Genomic DNA, 18,450 nt, shown 5'->3' on the forward strand with positions numbered 1-18,450 from the left:
GTATATTTGCTAGTAAATAATGAAGAAGATTGTGAGATTGTATATGCGCGTCTACGTGTGATATTCAAAGAAAAGTTTCAGGATCTAGATACTATAATGACAATTAGCCGATATTTTTATTGTCTTTGTTTGGTTAAACATTATAAATGTAACTTATTATGTTTGCTATTTGTCTGCTCACAGCGTGTCATGATGTCGTTGACCCGGCTCCATATTACGATAACTGTTTGTATGACGTATGCAATTGTAAACCAGGAGGATTATGTGAATGTGACGTGTTTGCGCAGTACTCTCTTGACTGCGCACACAAAGGTGTCGTCTTAAACTGGAGAGATCAAATAGACGAATGCAGTAAGAAATAATAATTATCGTCTTTTATTTCTATTTCTACCTACCTTTGAATATTTTAGTTACGATGCTCTGAAAATGAAAATGAAATAGAAAATTAAGCGAACCACCTGAATAAATGTAGAAGAAGTAACTAAAAAAAGTGTGATGTGCCCAAATATGGTAGTGATAGGACATCACTATATGTGACATGTCCATATATGGGCATATCACATTTGTTTGTCACATAAAGTTTGATAAGTCTTGTGCAAACAAGACTTAATAGTTAGTAATATTTTTTTGGCCTCTGTTGAAAACTTACTTAAAAAGTTCTTTGCTTAAAATCAATAATTTCCCACAATTTCTTTGAAACCAATAGAAATTGAGTGTTCGAATGAAGAGTTGGTTTACCGAGAGTGTGGACCTTCTTGCTATTCATCCTGTGCTTCATTAGAAAGTACTTTCAACTGCACCGAACAATGCGTACAGGGCTGCTCCTGTCCTGACGGAATGGTTCTTGACAGAAATAGGAAATGCGTCACTCCAGAGTTGTGCAGCTGTGAGATGGATGGATCCGTGTATAAAACTGGTGATGTTGTCAAGAAAGGATGTGGAGAATGGTAATTTTAATCTTAATTTACATACATAGACTATTTAAATAATTACTGTATATTTCATTTACAAGGCCAAATCCAGACAATTAGCGAAACGTTTTATTTGGTATTTTTGTCAAATAAGTTGAGCAATGTCATTATGATTATTATTTTACATTTTGACAATAAAGTGATATGTAATATACTGCGCCTTATCAAACAATTGCCATGCGTATTACAGATATTAAAACTAAATGAGAAAAGTGTGATGTTAGGAGTATGTTTTAACCTAATGATATTTGATACCTCACGATGACGCTGTGGAAACATGTTTCACATACGGGGCCAGCAACATGGAAGGACTGATCCCCGTGGCGACGATTTGTTGGAGGAAGACAGAGTCGGAGTTGGCGTTTGATTGCCCAAGAAATGAAACGCATGTGCTAATATGGTTGTTTCAATTCTTGGAGTTTAAATACTGCGAAATCATTAAATCTTTAGGACGTTTGGTCAATAGAAGGCAAAATGTCAGGAATGTATATTGCACAAAACGTAAACGCAGTAGCGTACCTAGCGTACTACTTTGCCAGTATAAATTCATTTTGTTCCAACAATGTTTTTTTTTTACGTTTTTGTTGAACAAAAGTAACACAATTGTTTAAAATACAGTACTTTTAAGAAGAAGGTATTCGACGAAACGTTTGGTTCAACACAAAAGTAAAAAAATAACATTTCTATTTTGTAATTAGTTATATCTTTGGTTTTATTTCAATAAAAGAAGATTAGTGACACTGACAAAGTTCCAAATAATAATTTGATTTCAGCACTTGTTTTGGAGGTTCGTTCGTGTGCTCAGACACACAATGCCCTCTTTCTTGTGGCGTCAACGAAGAAACAACTAAATGTGTGCCCGAGTGTGTCAAAACATGCGGCAACATGCACGAATTTGAAGACTGTTCATCGGCTCAGTGTCTTGAGGGTTGTAAATGTAAGGATGGCTACGTCTGGGATGGCTTCATGTGTATTCTACCCAGCCAATGTCCATGTCATCATGCAGGGAAAAGCCACATGCCTAATGACGTCATCAAGATTGAATGTAACAAATTGTAAGTATTATATCAAATCTTCATATTCACTTAGAAACTGTTTGTCTAAACTTATACGATCATATTCAAATAGTAATTAAACTCTCACATCTTTATTTTAAACGTAACAATTTTTTGCCTGTTGTTTTCGTCTTGTTGTTGTTGCTGTGTTTAAAAAAATCATATTATTCATATTGTATCTTTTAAGACATCCTTTTATTGGCTTTTGGCTGTTAGATGTGAACGTGAATTAAAATTTTACAAACATTTTTATTAAAATTGAAACTAATATGAATGAATAAAATGCTGGTTTAGTTTAGAATGTCATGAGGAATTTTTCAGAATGGTCGAAATCAAACCGGTACTGGGTTTGGTCTACTAGCGTTCCTGCTCCCAAAATATTGTTAGAGATGCGTATGCATATCTAATTCACTCTGTGAGGTTGTGAGATTATCTCTATGAGGTTGTGAGATTTTCTCTGTGTCTAAATTACGTTGTTATTCGCGCGTTCAGGTTTTGTGTAGTTAGCTTATGTAGGCGTTTGTAAGTGTTTGTTGAAAGACACAACTATGTGTTTTATCAGTCGATTTATGTGTTGATTGTAAGGAGATAAGTCGATTCAATGGTCATTAAGCACCATTCTAATCTATCAAGAACCCCCAATATTATCAAGGCCATATCAATAACAACGGTTCAATATGTTTAGCTCAACCTAAATAATATTTTAATTCACAATAAAGTTATTCAATTAAATGTAAACTGATGTGAAAATATCTATAGTGTAGACACAATATCTAAGTTCTGGCAGTTTCATTTTCTGGAATATCTTTGATCTTTCTCTAGAATACAGTTTTATCAATTTAAAACAAAATCGTTAATGAAATTAAATTAGTTGTATACTCCTCTGCTGACTAGATTTGCCCCAAGTTTGTAGTTTAAAAGCTCAGGTAGTATACGTATGAAACGCCATTTGTGCCAAAAAATTTATCTTTTTACTAATATTAAGTCAAAACTCCGTCTGGAACCCAGACTAACTGCTGACCTACGATTTGATTTTTTTGTACCGATCGCATTAAAATGCTGATGAAAAAGGTATATATATTTTGATAGATTTTATACTTATAAATTATTTGACCGGGTGTACTTAAATATGTTTTCACCATTATCTTACAATGTAAACAGTTATCTAATAGAATATAGTGTGAATATACTCATTGCGATTAGGTTATGTAGATTAGGCATATTGTAGGACATTAACATTTGTTAGTGACACAAAACTTGCCACGCTCTTACTTCGTGATTTTCTGACGTCATTATTACCTCATTTGGAGATTTCGTAGTGTGCAACACTTGTTTTTCTCTGTCCATGAACATTGATCCGCATTTTATAAAATTTGTTTTCCTGGAGGAACCTGTCTTAAAGCTCTTTGAGCTTGAACAAAGAGCATCAATATCTTTAAAAATATCTTTGTTGCTTTTTTTATTGCCACTGTAATTGTAACCCTTCTTCTTTATAGACAATGTAATGGAACATCCTGGCTTCCTCTAACCGACCATGACTGTCCAGGTAAATACATGATTTAGAAATGTCTTCGTATTCAACGAAATATTTACAGTAACTTCATACATCCAAAATCAACAGAAAATACAGGTAGAGCAATATACAAATGCTCTTTGCTGTAATGCCAATGCGCGATGAGAAATATCATGATGGTGGTATTCCCAGACGTTTTGTGGTGAGAAATCGGATACAGTAGTACGCAACGTGACGTGTAGAGACAACTTTAGAAAGATGACTATTAATCCTACGTTCACACCTCGTCCAGATAGATCCATTCAAATGGCCGTACAATGCAGGATAACACTACGTTTAGCTTGGTTCACACTAGGGACGCAACGCAAGGACGTAACGCAACGGAAGTGATCAATCAATCAAACAATGGATTATTCAAACATTGCGTTGCGTCTACGTCTAGTGGGAACCAAGCTTTGTGTGCAGATATATGTGCAGATGATGTGAACGTTTTTACCATATGTTGTTTTATTTACAGTTACCTGTGTCGCCTGGGGAGACCCACACTATGAAACATTCGATGGTAAGAAGTACGGTTTCCAAGGAGCTTGTGAATACATATTGGTGACCAATTACCTGTACACACACTCCAACTCTGACTTTCAAATCACCGCAGCCAATGAGCCGTGTGGAACGTCAAAAGCCACATGCACAAAAGTGGTCACTCTCACTGTTGGTAAGTTTTCATTTAATTTATAACCTGATTGTTGAGACCTCGTCAAAAAGTTTGTGTCCATTTAACCTCTGTTCACTTCAATTCACCTCTTGCGTATTTCATTTAGATAAGAAAATGTTAAAGATGTATTGTCCCCCTGAAATAATAATTATTAAAAAAAATTTTGAATATGCCATTTTAATGTCACCTAATAGTTATCCACTTTGACCAAAAATTGGATCGAAAAAAATTGTATTTACCTGAAAAATGTAATTTTAAGCAAAGCAAACAGCCAATGGGTTTTTGGATGAATTTAACCATTTATTTTGTCATTTTATAAGTGAAAACATTAAGTTCTCCCTGTTTTTTTTTCTACGGAAGTTTATTAAAACTCCAAAATAATAATTGTATTTATAGTCTGATTTAATAATCTTTATTTTTCATATTTTTGGGGGACAATACATCTTTAAGTGACTCCGTTATGTTTGTACAGTATGCCAATATAAATGATATATTAACATACACTTGTGTTTTTATTGAAGGATCGGGTCGGAATAAACAGACGATAGTGCTAGATCGATATTCAGAAGTTCCCGCCTCAAGTAAAACGTTCGACGTCACCGAAGTAGGCTTATCTGTTTTTGTTCATACCGACATTGGTGTGACGTTGGTATGGGATAAAAAAACAAGAGTTGACATCAAAGTCGAACCTTTTCATAAAAACACGGTAAGATCATTACTGATTTCGCACATTATTTTTTATATAATCGAAAAATTGTGCTGTAAACATCGCCATGTTGAGAATGAAGTGGAGTTTGTGACTTGGTGGTTATGATGCTTTACTACCAATTCAAGGGTCCTGGGTTCCAGTCCTGTCATGTCAGGATTTTGTCTAATGACAAATTACAACTCCACTCCTAAAGACTTGTAATTAGACTGTGTTTATGTAAAGCATCTTGTGTATTTGTTTGTCTTTTGAACGGGATTGCCACCTTTACGAAGGATAGTGAATGAATTCGCTTATGTTTTTCCTTGGCACTTTGCCTAAACATATAAAAAATAAATAAAATAAATGACATTATATCCTTATAAAATGATGTGACGAAATATATAGATTACATATATCTTACTTGTAGCTTGGCGGATTATGTGGAACATACAATGGCAACCAAGAGGATGACTTTACAAAATCCAATGGTGGTTTCCCCGTGGTGTCTGCAAAGGAGTTTGCAAACAGCTGGAAGGTTAGTTATCATGAGTGTATTTGTTTTATTGTTCTATTACTAGCCTAGACTTGGGCATATAGGCCTACTAGTACTACCTTATATCGTGCTTTGGTTAACTTATGAAACATTGGTTTTATTTTTAGACGATTCTATTTACAAAAGCTAGGATACTATTACTATTACTAAACTGTTGGGATCATATAGCAACGTTTGTTCTCAATATGAAATTGTTTACGAGCATTACGTTGAGGTTGATTGTTTTACATGTTGTATCCACCAATGTATTTACAGTTTTCATTTAAACCATGGTTAATGTAATGCAACTACTTCCACTTGTGCGCTTTGCTATCCTGACACAAGATAATTGCTAGCTTGCTATTGAATAGTGGAATTGCCTGGTTTTGATTTTACTTGAAATACAATTTTCCCTCCTTTTCTGTTTTATACAGACATCCGAATCTTGTGGTGACGCTCCAGATGTCGGCGACCCCTGCGAAGATAATCCTCACCGTAAACCATGGTCTCAACGCAAATGTAGCATTATTAAATCAAATACATTTAAAGAATGTCACAACCTTGTGCCGTACGAAGAATATTACACAAAGTGTATGTACGACGCATGTGGATGTGATAGTGGCGGTGACTGTGAGTGTCTTTGTATCGCCATTGCGGCCTATGCACAGGCTTGTAACGAGCAGGATGTACCAATAAAATGGCGCTCCCAAGAACTATGTCGTGAGTATTTTTATTGTATGTTATTGAAAGATTCGGAATCAAATAGTCACAAAATGTCACTTTATTGCACATCGTGTTTCTGTTGTTTTAGAACATCACATTTAAATACTGAGCTTACTATGCTATCTGTATAACAACCTGTACATTTCTCTCTACAGCAATTCAATGTGAAGGTTGTTTCACCTATGACCCATGTGTGTCAATTTGTGATAGTTGTGGATATACCGATAACCGTGATAGAGATGGCCATTGTGAAGACACATGTGTAGAGGGTTGTAAATGCCCAGATGGCGAATACTTTGATGATGGAGAATGTGTGAAGACTTGTCCAGAGCCTACTACTTTGCCAACAACAACGATAACCACCACCACCATACCAACGACTACAAAAGAATCGACCACAAAAGAATCGACCACAATGAAACCAACAACCACGCAACCAACTACTGCAGAACCAACAACTACACAATCGACAATCGTAGATCAAACAACCACAAGATCAACAACTGCAGAACCACCAAGTACTGTGATTTCGACAACCACTGAATCAACAACAGAAATTGTCACTGTTACTTACCCCGATGTCTCGACAGAGGCCTCAACTACTTCATCTAAGCCTCCTCCTCCTCCTCGACATAGTACGACTTTAGAGTCGACTACTGCTAAAGTCACAACTCCTGAGCCACCGACCACTGCAGAATCGACAACAACCAAACCAACGACGTCGGTGACAACGGCTGAATCAACGACAACGGCTGAGCCAACGACATCAGTGACAACGGCTAAACCAACGACAACGGCTGAGCCAACAACATCAGTGACAACGGCTAAGCCAACGACATCGGTGACAACGGCTGAACCAACGACATCGGTGACAACGGCTGAACCAACGACATCTGTGACAACAGCCGAGCCAACGACATCGGTGACAACGGCCGAGTCAACTACCACTGTTACGACTAAACCGACTACAACGGAGACAACCACAGTAACCACAAAATGTGTACCGCAGCCAACAAAGAGTAGGTTTAATGATTTTGTTTTATGGTTTGTGTATTTCACCAGATAACTTAAACGTCCTACTCCAATGCATGCAATATTCATCCATGTTGTGTTTCAGTTTGGTAAAGATTATATTTTTATTGTGACTATTGACATAACCTGTATTGTGTTCAATTAAATATTTAGTGTGTTGGACTGATTGGTTTAATGATGAGGGACCAGGAGATAAAATTACACCATTCGATGAAGGGGAATTTGAGCTTCTTGCCGACTTGCGTAAGGTATACCCAATCTGTGAAAACCCAGCCGACATCGAATGTACGTTTGCATACGACCCTTACTACCCGGCATCAGAGACGGGTCAAGAACTAGAATGCAGAGCTGATCTTGGATTAACGTGCTTGAATGATTTTCCGATTCAAACGTGTTACGATTATCGAGTACGTTTTTCATGTCCGTGCCCCGATCAGCCACCTACATGCGAACTAGACCATTCCACTGTGACGGAACCGACAACGTCGGTACCAACGACAATCGTTCCGACAACAAAGGAGCACACAACACAGTGTATCGAAACACCAATCGGTAGGTCGTCTGTTTTTTTTTGTCTTTCTGAAACTGAAATTAAATGTGGGCGAATGACATTCCTTGAGTGTGCATATCTTGAGTGTGTATATACATGGAATAGACAGCTTCTTAATTAGACTTTACCGTCCAATGGACTGGTACCATCTGAATTCATGATGACCTCTCTGTGACTTGATAGTGAAATTGGTCTAAATAATACATTGTTAAAAAAAATATAAATTAAAAGATGACGGTGTGTGTTTTGGTCAAATCGTTTAGGACGAGATAGAGTAATACGTTTTGGGTTAGTGTTATTATTACATAGATTCTGATTTGTTACAGAATGCTGGACCGACTGGATGAACGATGAAAATGGCAATAAAGTACCGGACTCTGCTCTTGGAGAATTTGAGCTTCTGGATGAACTTCAAAAGGATTATCAATTCTGTGACAATCCTTCTGCTATAGAATGTCGTGTTGCATCAGAACCGAACTGGTCTTATTACCGCACGGGACAGGAAGTCGAATGTAATTTAGAAACTGGGCTAACATGTTATCATTCCTCAAATGAATCTTGCTATGATTATGAAATAAGGGTTAGATGCGAATGTGAAGACCAACCATTCCCAATATGTTCAACAACAGCAGCTCTAACTACTGAAAGCGCTACAACTGTACGTTCAACGACTAAGGGACGTACAACCGATGTAAAAAATGATGATCGTACTACTACCTCTCGCGTGTTTACACCACCACGTGAATCAACCACTGAAGTTGATCACACAACAGCTGAATCATCAACAGAAAGGTCAACAGTTGTTGTAACGTACGAGTCAAGTACAGCCGCTGAGTCAACCACAACATTAGAACCAACCACGCTTGAATCAACAACAAATACACCAACTACAACTTCCACAACCCCTCGACAAACAACAACACCACACGAAACAACTGAAGAACCAACAACCCCAGAGACAACTACGCTTAAAGTAACAACAAGTAAACAAACTACACCTCATGAGACTTCTGAAGAACCAACAACCCCAGAGTCAACAACTGCTCCAAAAACTACAAAAGAAAGTACAACCGTTCAACCAACGACTGAATTGAAACAAACAACAGCTGAATCTACAACAGAAGAGTCAACAACGGGAACAGTTGTTGTAACGTACGAGTCAAGTACAGCCGCTGAGTCAACAACAACATTAGAACCAACCACGCTTGAATCAACCACAAATACACCAACTGAAACTACCACAACTCCCCGAAAAACAACAACACCACACGAAACAACTGAAGAGCCAACAACCCCAGAATCGACTCCACCTTCAGTAACAACAAGTAAACAAACAACACCTCATGAGACTTCTGAAGAACCAACAACCCCAGAGTCAACAACTGCTCCAAAAACTACAAAAGAAAGTACAACCGTTCAACCAACGACTGAATTGGAACAAACTACAGCTGAATCCACAACAGAAGAGTCAACAACGGGAACAGTTGTTGTAACATACGAGTCAAGTACAGCCGCTGAGTCAACAACAACATTAGAACCAACCACGCTTGAATCAACCACAAATACACCAACTACACCTCCCACAACCCCTCGAAAAACAACAACACCACACGAAACAACTGAAGAGCCAACAACCCCAGAGTCAACAACTGCACCAAAAACTACAAAAGAAAGTACAACCGTTCAACCAACCACTGAATTTGAACAAACAACAGCTGAATCGTCAACAGAAGAGTCAACAACAACATTAGAACCAACTACGCTTGAATCAACCACAAATACACCTCCCACAACACCTCGAAAAACAACAACACCCCACGAAACATCTGAAGAACCAACAACCCCAGAATCAACGACACCTTCGAAAACTACAAAAGAAAGTACAACTGTTCAACCAACGACTGAATTTAAACAAACAACAGCTGAATCGTCTACAGAAGAGTCAACAACCACATTAAAACCAACCACGCTTGAATCAACAACAAATACACCTCCCACAACTCCTCGAAAGACAACAACACCACACGAGACTTCAGAAGAACCAACAACCCCAGAGTCAACAACTGCTCCAAAAACTACAAAAGAAAGTACAACCGTTCAACCAACGACTGAATTGGAACAAACAACAGCTGAATCCACAACAGAAGAGTCAACAACGGGAACAGTTGTTGTAACGTACGAGTCAAGTACAGCCGCTGAGTCAACAACAACATTAGAACCAACCACGCTTGAATCAACCACAAATTCACCAACTGAACCTCCCACAACTCCCCGAAAAACAACAACACCACACGAAACAACTGAAGAACCAACAACCCCAGAATCAACGACACCTTCAGTAACAACAAGAAAACAAACTACGCCTCACGAGACTTCTGAAGAGCCAACAACCCCAGAGTCAACAACAGCTCCAAAAACAACAAAAGAAAGTACAACTGTTCAACCAACCACTGAAGTTGATCACACCACAGCTGAATCATCAACAGAAATGTCAACAACAGGAACAGTTGTTGTAACGTACGAGTCAAGTACTGCCGTTGAGTCAACAACAACATTAGAACCAACCACTATCGAATCAACAACAAACACACCAACTACACCTCCCACAACTCCTCGAAAGACAACACCGCACGAAACATCTGAAGAACCAACAACCCCAGAATCAACGACACCTACAGTAACAACAAGGAAACAAACGACACCTCATAAAACATCTGAAGAACCAACAACCCCAGAATCAACGACAGTTGTTCAACCAACAACTGAATCAAGTACAACTCATCTTACAACCGAACCAACCACTACTACCGTTGTGACAACTCAGCCCATAGTGACGTCATTACCAGATGGTGCCTGTAAGTCAAACTTAAATTATAATTTTTTCTTTTGACTGTCGATCGAAACCAATAGCCCCATAATATGGCCTAGGCTACACAAATTACAATAGTAAAAAAACTGTAAAAGTTTTCTAAATTCATTAAATGTCTTTAAAGGTGAATGCAGTGGATATGGTGACCCGCATTACTTTACTTTCGATGGTAAATCATATGATCACCAGGGCAACTGCACATATATCCTTTCACGTGATGCGTCACCAGAACACCAGTACACTGTATACATTCACAACGAAGAGTGCGCAAATTTCCCAGGTACCACTTGTCCCGAATCGATGACAGTTCTTTACAAAAATTATACGATTGTTATGCAACATGACTTTGAGGTAATTTTCCTTTTTTTTTAAATTATTATTTTGGCTCGCAGTACAGACCTATCACAGCAAGCAAAGATAAAACTATATGTTTTTCTTAATTTCATTTAATTTATTTGGTCTCAAAACAAACAAAAAATATACGAGTAGATTACAAACGGTGAACTAAATGAAAGCCGCAACCGATCATTAAAAATTCTTTAAACAATCTATAAAAATGTCTTTTTTAAACAAGACAATTGCTCTACAGGTAATAAAATGCATTTAGATAAGTCTAGGAATGAATATTACAATTTACCAAAAACTGCAACACATTCTCTTAATCATCATTTTTATACTTCTGTTAGTTTAACGTTAGTGGAAATGTAGTGTATGCTCCTGCATATTTCGATGGAATTGAGTTGCGTCAAAATGGTCTCAAAATGATGGTAATTGTTGCTGCAATTGGTTTAGAGGTTCGATTTGAACCACTGTCTCCGCGATATTTTCGTGTGGTTGTTTCTGCTCAATTGTTTTGGAATAACACAGAAGGATTATGCGGTAAGAAATACATCAATTCCTTCTGCCCTCAATTTAAAGAATAGGGCACTTACTTCTGTCCACTACGCTTTTCCGGTGTAGGCTGCAGTCCTTGTCTACGTCCAACACCCTAACTTGTTTCTTTCCACACTTGGAAAAAAAGTGCTTACATTTTCAACAATAAAATAATAATTATTCATTATTTAATTGTGTTTCTTAATCTTAAATGAAGCCCAACAGCAGATGTCTGGCGAATCTTCTCCGGGATCCTGGTGTTAGGATATTGTGATGATGGAACATTAATCATGTCCTTTATCGACTGAGTCTATTCTATCTCTATTCTTTTTCTATGTCACCTACTGTATTTTCTGTTTATAATATGAATTATTTATAATAATTTATTCTTTATCAGGTCTATGTAATAATATCACAGAGGATGATTTCATCTCACGTGAAGGCAAAGTGATTTCTGATCCGTTTGAGTTCGGTTACGAATGGCTTGAGTCTGTAAACGGTGATGAAGCCCACTGCATTCCACAAGTGAAACCAACTCAATGTATCCCCAGCCAGGAGATTATCGATTGGTGTGGTAACATGAATTCAACCGTGTTCCAATCATGTCATCCATACGTGGATCCACGAGAATACTTCAAGACCTGTATTCGAGACAATTGCGCAGAAGGATTTCCAGGAAATTGCTGGGCCTTTGAAAGTTATGCTGAGGAATGTAGTGGATTGAAAGTGTGTATTCCTTGGCGATCAGACGATTTTTGTCGTAAGTGATTTATCTTCTACTTGATAAACATTATAGGAAACGACTTCTAATTGTTTTCCCTTGCATATGTACATTTCTTACAGTCATTCTTCAACAGAACATTATTTGATTTATATGGTCTTTTCCTTTTTAGCTGAAACATGTCCAGATGGCCTAGTGTACCGTCAATGCAACTGTCCAATACCTGAGGTCGATAGCTGCTCATCCTGGGAAGAATTTGACTGTCCTCTTGATCCGATAGCTGGCTGTTTTTGTCCTGAAGGTACCGTTCCCGATGGAACTCATCCAAGTAATATGACCTGTATTCCCTGTGAAGGTATTATTTTACATATTTATCTACTGTTCTAACAAACGATGATAGGTTTCCCAAAAGTGCCTTTACAAATAAGCTTTCTCTCGGATGCAATACATTGACTTTATGCAAGACAACAAGACAATCAATGTTTCCGCATTTTGATGATAGGTTTCCCAAAAGTACCTTTACAAATAAACTTTCTCTCGGATGCAATACATTGATTTTATGCAAGACAACAAGACAATCAATGTTTCCACATTTTATACTGTGATGACGCTAGTTACTATCCGTTATGCATGAATAATTTCTAGAATTATTACGTAATGCATAACGTTATAAATTACGTAGTAAGCTGGGTACTCATTGTTCACAGACCAGTGGCTCGGTGATGCACTTGAAACAGGCCATCGTTGTTGTAAATAAATTACAAATGAATTTAACTTGATGTAATTATATTGCCAGACCTATACCTGTCAAATAATACTAAACAGCATAATAGCACTAAGATTGTGATTTTGTCTGGATTACTGTAATTAATATTCAATTCAATGACTTATGACATGTAGAATTAACAAAATAATGAACATAATGAACTATGAACTATGAACTATAATGTCTAATTATAACCGTTATATATGTTCAGTTACTCCACCACCAACAATACCAACAACAACAAATCCTTGTCCTGAAGGTAAGCATTATTTGAATAATTACACAGCCAAACGTTGTAATATCAAATGATCAATGAAACAATTTTCCCGAGCGTTTCTGCTTTTTTAAATACACCTAAAAGTTACTTTACACAGACGCATTAGGGTTGGTGAGTACCCTGCCAAAATACGCAAGAATTTTGCCAAAATACGCAAATTGAGGGCGCTATGCTTTGCCAAAATACACAAATCATGCCAAAATACGCAAATTGAGGGCGCTATGCTTTGCCAAAATACACAAATCATGCCAAAATACGCAAATCAGCCTTGCCCAAATACGCAAATCATGCCAAAATACGCAAATTGAGGGCGCTATGCTTTGCCAAAATACACAAATCATGCCAAAATACGCAAATCTGCTTTGCCAAAATACGCAAATCATGCCAAAATACACAAATTGAGGGCGCTATGCTTTGCCAAAATACACAAATCTGCTTTGCAAAAATACGCAAATCATGCCAAAATACGCAAATCATGCCAAAATACGCAAACTGAGGGCGCTATGCTTTGCCAAAATACACAAATCATGCCAAAATACACAAATCTGCTTTGCCAAAATACGCAAATCATGCAAAATACGCAAATTGAGGGCGCTATAATTTGCCAAAATACGCAAATCATGCCAAAATACACAAATCATGCCGGAAAGCACAAATCTGCTTTGCCAAAATACGCAAATCATGCAAAATACGCAAATTGAGGGCGCTATGATTTGCCAAAATATGCAAATCATGCCGCCAATACGCAAATTGAGGGTGCTATGCTTTGCCAAAATACACAATCATGCCCAAATACGCAAATTGAGGGCGCTATGCTTTGCAAAAATACGCAAATCATTCGCTCCTCCTTGTAAAGAGGCCCGAAAAAACATATTGGCTTAGCAAGAGGTACAAAAACGTAGCCGTATACTTTACTATCATAATGTTCATATTTATTAGCAATCATATAAACGTATTTATCTTAGATTAAATATCTAATGCACATTTACTTCTGAAAAGAAATTTATTACCACCATGCTTTATTTACGATACTTTAACGGCCTAGAAATATTCAACCATGCGTACACCAGCATGGTCTTTTCTTGTCATTTCCCCATCTACATCCCACCGACTGTCTGTAGGCTATGTGAACATTAAGGATTACTCATTCTTCTCATCAGTATTTTCTTTAATAATTCAAAAACCGCAAAGGGAATGTGTTGTACTTTTAAAGATTTATAAGACTTTGTGTAGAGCATCTGTGTTTGTATTATTTGTGATTCATGTAAGCGGGAAACCGCCTTGTAAGCCACTAGCCTTAATGTTAATGTTGCTATGTGGCCTTTTCAGAGGATACTTATTACTTGTCTCCAGCGTTGCCAGCGATAAAATTTAAATTATGCCGTAGCCTGTCTCAAATAATGCCAGATTGGGAAAAATAATGGCAAATCCCTAAAATGTGGCCCTAATTAGCGCCACCAACGGTTGCATGTTTAAAAAACGTCTGTAAAACCCCAACTGACACAAAGGGCCTAAAATGTTATCCCATGTCGTTAAAAATTTATATTTTTAGTTTTGTGTGTAATAACTAATATAATTCCCAATATCTGGGGTGCGAAAATGGTAATTGCAAATGTCATCAAACACCACCAGCCCGCCACCAAATTTAAAACCTGCTACAGCTACGGAAACTTTAAATTGTTTAGCTGAAATATGTTTGGAAATATCATAAAAATATATTAAATGTCTTCAAGACCCCAGCCCACCATGGTTGGAAAATTGGAAAATTTTGAAAAAATGGAGAGCTGCTCGTTGGCCGGAAATGGCACTTATTTTCAAATATGAAATTAAAATATATTTATTAGTGCCTTCAGGATCTTAGCAAACCATGGTCCAAAAATGGCACTTATAATTTAAAATAGGAAATAAAAATGTATATTAGTGTCTCCAGGACCTCTGCCCCACCATAGTTGGGGCTGAGGTAAGAAAATTTGGAAAAATAGAGCTGCTCGATGGCCGGAAATATATGAGTCTCTAGGACCTCGGCCCACCATGGTCACTGGGGCTGAGATAACATTTGGAACAAGGCCATACAATGGCTGCAGTCGCGTGCTCAACTACGCAACTTGGACAGCACCGAAAATATAGTTATACAATGTTATGTTGAGAAGATTTAGAGATACACGCGCAACAAAATTCGTGGAAAGAAGAAAAGACTAAAAATAGGACTGCTAAACGATGCAAATGAAACTGAATTTGAAATATGGAAAACAAATTCTCTAGTAGATTTTTGTCTCTTTCGTCATAGCTCATCACATTTGATAGAGCGCATCTCGACTTATCCGTATTCCATTCCCCCCCCCCCCCCCATATATGGTCCGGTATCACTATATGCGTTTTATCGCTTTTCTGTACTTTTTGAACTGTTTTGATGTACAGACAAGTTTTAAAGTAGGCCTACATTACTTTTTGAAAGTTCATTTTTTTCTGAGAGCACGCGACTTATGGCTGTTGGCCTTGTTAAAATTGCTATGAGGCCATCATGTGCAAAAGTGTAAATAGCTTTGGTCACGTAATTTCATCATTCCAATCAATTTCAATATGTTACAGCTCCTCAGAGTAAAAAGTGATACTCATGATTAAAACGTTTTCTGGAATCTATTGAATTGAAGATACGAATTCATGTACAAATTTTGCGCATCGGATGCTGTGACGTCATCATATGGCCAGTTGAATTATAAACGTCATACTTTCATATATTTTTTTTCTCCATATTCTTCGTATCCAAATTCCTTCAACACGTCAATATGCGGTTGCTCAGATAATTCCCTTCCAAAATTGCTATCTACGTGCTTCATTTTGATGACATGACATGTTAAAAATTTGATTAAAATGTGGGTCTCGTAATTTCATGACACAAAATAGGTACAATTCAGCACTGTAAATATATTTAATTCATGTCATAGGATGGCATAATAATTGTCGCCGTTGATATTTTAACGTATGTGCATGTTGAGGTAGCGGATACGCCGCTTATAATTATGAACTGAAAAAAACAAAACCCTTCATAATGTTTTCGGTTAATTTTCTCTACATCTGGGGATCCAATAACCTACATGAACTCTGAAATACTTAGCAACATAATTGGTCAATCGCGGCTAGCCTCGTCGGTTTCGTTGTGCTGCCTATCGCACACACGGGAGTTTGTGAGCAGCCAATTCCTATCCGAAGAGTCGATCGAATCCGAAACAAAAGGATGGATGCACTATTGTACGAAAAAACCTGACAGACCTGTTTTGTACGATATGATATTGTGTACAGTGTAAGGTGATATGTACGAAATTGCAAGATTAAACAAAATATTATTGTTGTTCTGTGGTATATTATTTTTTTAGTTGTTCAAAAAACACAAAATTATGCCAGATTAATATACTAAAAACGGCTAAATAATGCCGCGGCATTTTCCCAGACGCCGTGGGCCTCTAAATAATGCCAAAAAGCATAATAATGCCAGAAATGGCAACTATGCTTGTCTCCAATTATGTCGTCTAGCTTACATTGATATAAATCTATTCAATCTACAATAGGCCTATAGTTAATAAATTAGTACTTGCTTTACTCGCTTTTTAGCAATAAAGAATGGATATAATTCGTTTTTACTGTTTAAAACTGTCTTCGACCAGTTGATTTTATTTTCATCCGAGTGCGTACGTTTTTATGCTTTTGGTATGTTTACGGTACACCTCAAGTTGTGTGTTGCCAAAGTGCTAGTCAACGAGGCACGCAATGCACACAATCCACGCAATGCATGCAATCCTCGACGACGGTAATTCAACGGAAAAATTACCAACAAGTGCGATCCTTCGAATAATAATAAGCCTTCGTTAATATTTGTGTACAATTCATAAACATTTATGAATCACCTACCGTTAATGTAATTATGTTAACAATTTCGAATATCCAGATGCGACTTCGATGTCTACAAGCGAGACCAACAAGAAGGGAGCAGCAGTAGTCTGTATAAATTCATTTCATATCGTTTACATTTACTTTTTTTATATTCATAGTTGAGCCTATTGGATGTATTGTTATTGAATCTGACCCGGTAGAAGTACGAGACGGTACCTGTATTGGCAACACATCCTCAACCTCTTGTCTTGGCAAATGCGAGTCTTCGTACAAAATCACAGGCTACACAGACGGGGTTCCAAGTACTGAAAAAGAATGTCCACTATGCGAACCGGTCCGGTTTAGCACCGAAGTCGTCGATCTGGTCTGCCCCGGAAATCTATCAAAACAAGTAGAGGTGCAGAAGATAATGGAGTGCAGTTGTAGCGCAAGGGACCATATTTGTCCAGATATCTTGCTAGATTAGAATATAGATTTTGAAGTCTGACTTAAAAGTGCATTCTCTACTTTTTTTTATAAATTATATTTTAGTTAAATTCTTTAGTCTTCTTATCGTGACAAGTATTTATTGTTGAATTGAAACAAAATGAAAATCGACCTTTGACCTTTGTTGACGAACGAATTTCTCTAAGTATAGGCCTAACAGAATTATGATTTTATTTATTAAACGGAATTTTCTTTTTGAAGTCTGTTTTGTTGTGCAGTCTGACACGAGTCGAAGTAAAGGAATGAATTGTTCTGTTCCCTTTCCGACTTTTAACAAAATAATTAATTTTAGATTATAATAGTTATTATTATTATTTTACATACAATTTGTCTGGGAAAATTTAAAAATATTTTAAATATTTGACGGTCATTGTATTTATTGCATTTATGATGATGAATGATTAATAAAACCTCCACTGCACTCATTAATCTTAATAGCTTTAACATGCACATCTGTTTGTTGTAAGTCAATGTCAAAGTTGTTACTTTTGAAACGGATAAACATTATTATATAATATTTATGAATCGTAATAAATTACTTTAATGTATATATGATTTGTGTTTAAATCTTACTGTTTTTTATTTGTTACAAATTGTATTTCTAATAGTAAATAATAAAAGCACGAGAATGCATATTGTTTGAACAACATTTGTTATTTTGAGACTGATGATGAAATGTATTACAGTGTGGACTAACATACAACTCAGAAGATATAATAAGATCATTCTAATACAAACTTTTCAATGAAATTATTGTGGGAAAAAGAGATCAGAAAGCAAGCTATTACGAC

General features: G+C 36.9%; 1 protein-coding gene across 1 annotated transcript; it reads left to right on the plus strand.

Annotated features, from left to right (window-relative positions):
- Positions 1–158: 158 nt before the first annotated feature.
- LOC140044911 (uncharacterized) lies at positions 159–18,152 on the plus strand. The gene is made up of 17 exons (XM_072089612.1): positions 159–351; positions 707–947; positions 1,745–2,026; positions 3,523–3,572; positions 4,057–4,254; positions 4,776–4,960; positions 5,370–5,477; positions 5,909–6,194; positions 6,353–7,216; positions 7,383–7,781; positions 8,106–10,634; positions 10,773–10,999; positions 11,335–11,527; positions 11,919–12,281; positions 12,415–12,597; positions 13,220–13,267; positions 17,332–18,152. The coding sequence occupies exons 1-17, from the start codon at positions 159–161 to the stop codon at positions 17,637–17,639; spliced, it is 6,657 nt and encodes a 2,218-aa protein (XP_071945713.1). The 3' UTR covers positions 17,640–18,152.
- Positions 18,153–18,450: the final 298 nt, after the last annotated feature.

The sequence above is a fragment of the Antedon mediterranea genome, chromosome 1, assembly GCF_964355755.1.
Source record: "Antedon mediterranea chromosome 1, ecAntMedi1.1, whole genome shotgun sequence".
In the NCBI taxonomy this organism is placed as follows: Eukaryota; Metazoa; Echinodermata; class Crinoidea; order Comatulida; family Antedonidae; genus Antedon; species Antedon mediterranea.

Bases quoted from the DNA above. Each gene is read 5' to 3' on its own strand.
- LOC140044911 (XM_072089612.1), top strand. From the start codon at position 159: ATGTTTGCTATTTGTCTGCTCACAGCGTGTCATGATGTCGTTGACCCG. The intron at 2,027-3,522 runs GTAAGTATTATA...TCTTCTTTATAG, and splicing joins AAGATTGAATGTAACAAATT to ACAATGTAATGGAACATCCT. The intron at 4,961-5,369 runs GTAAGATCATTA...TCTTACTTGTAG, and splicing joins AACCTTTTCATAAAAACACG to CTTGGCGGATTATGTGGAAC.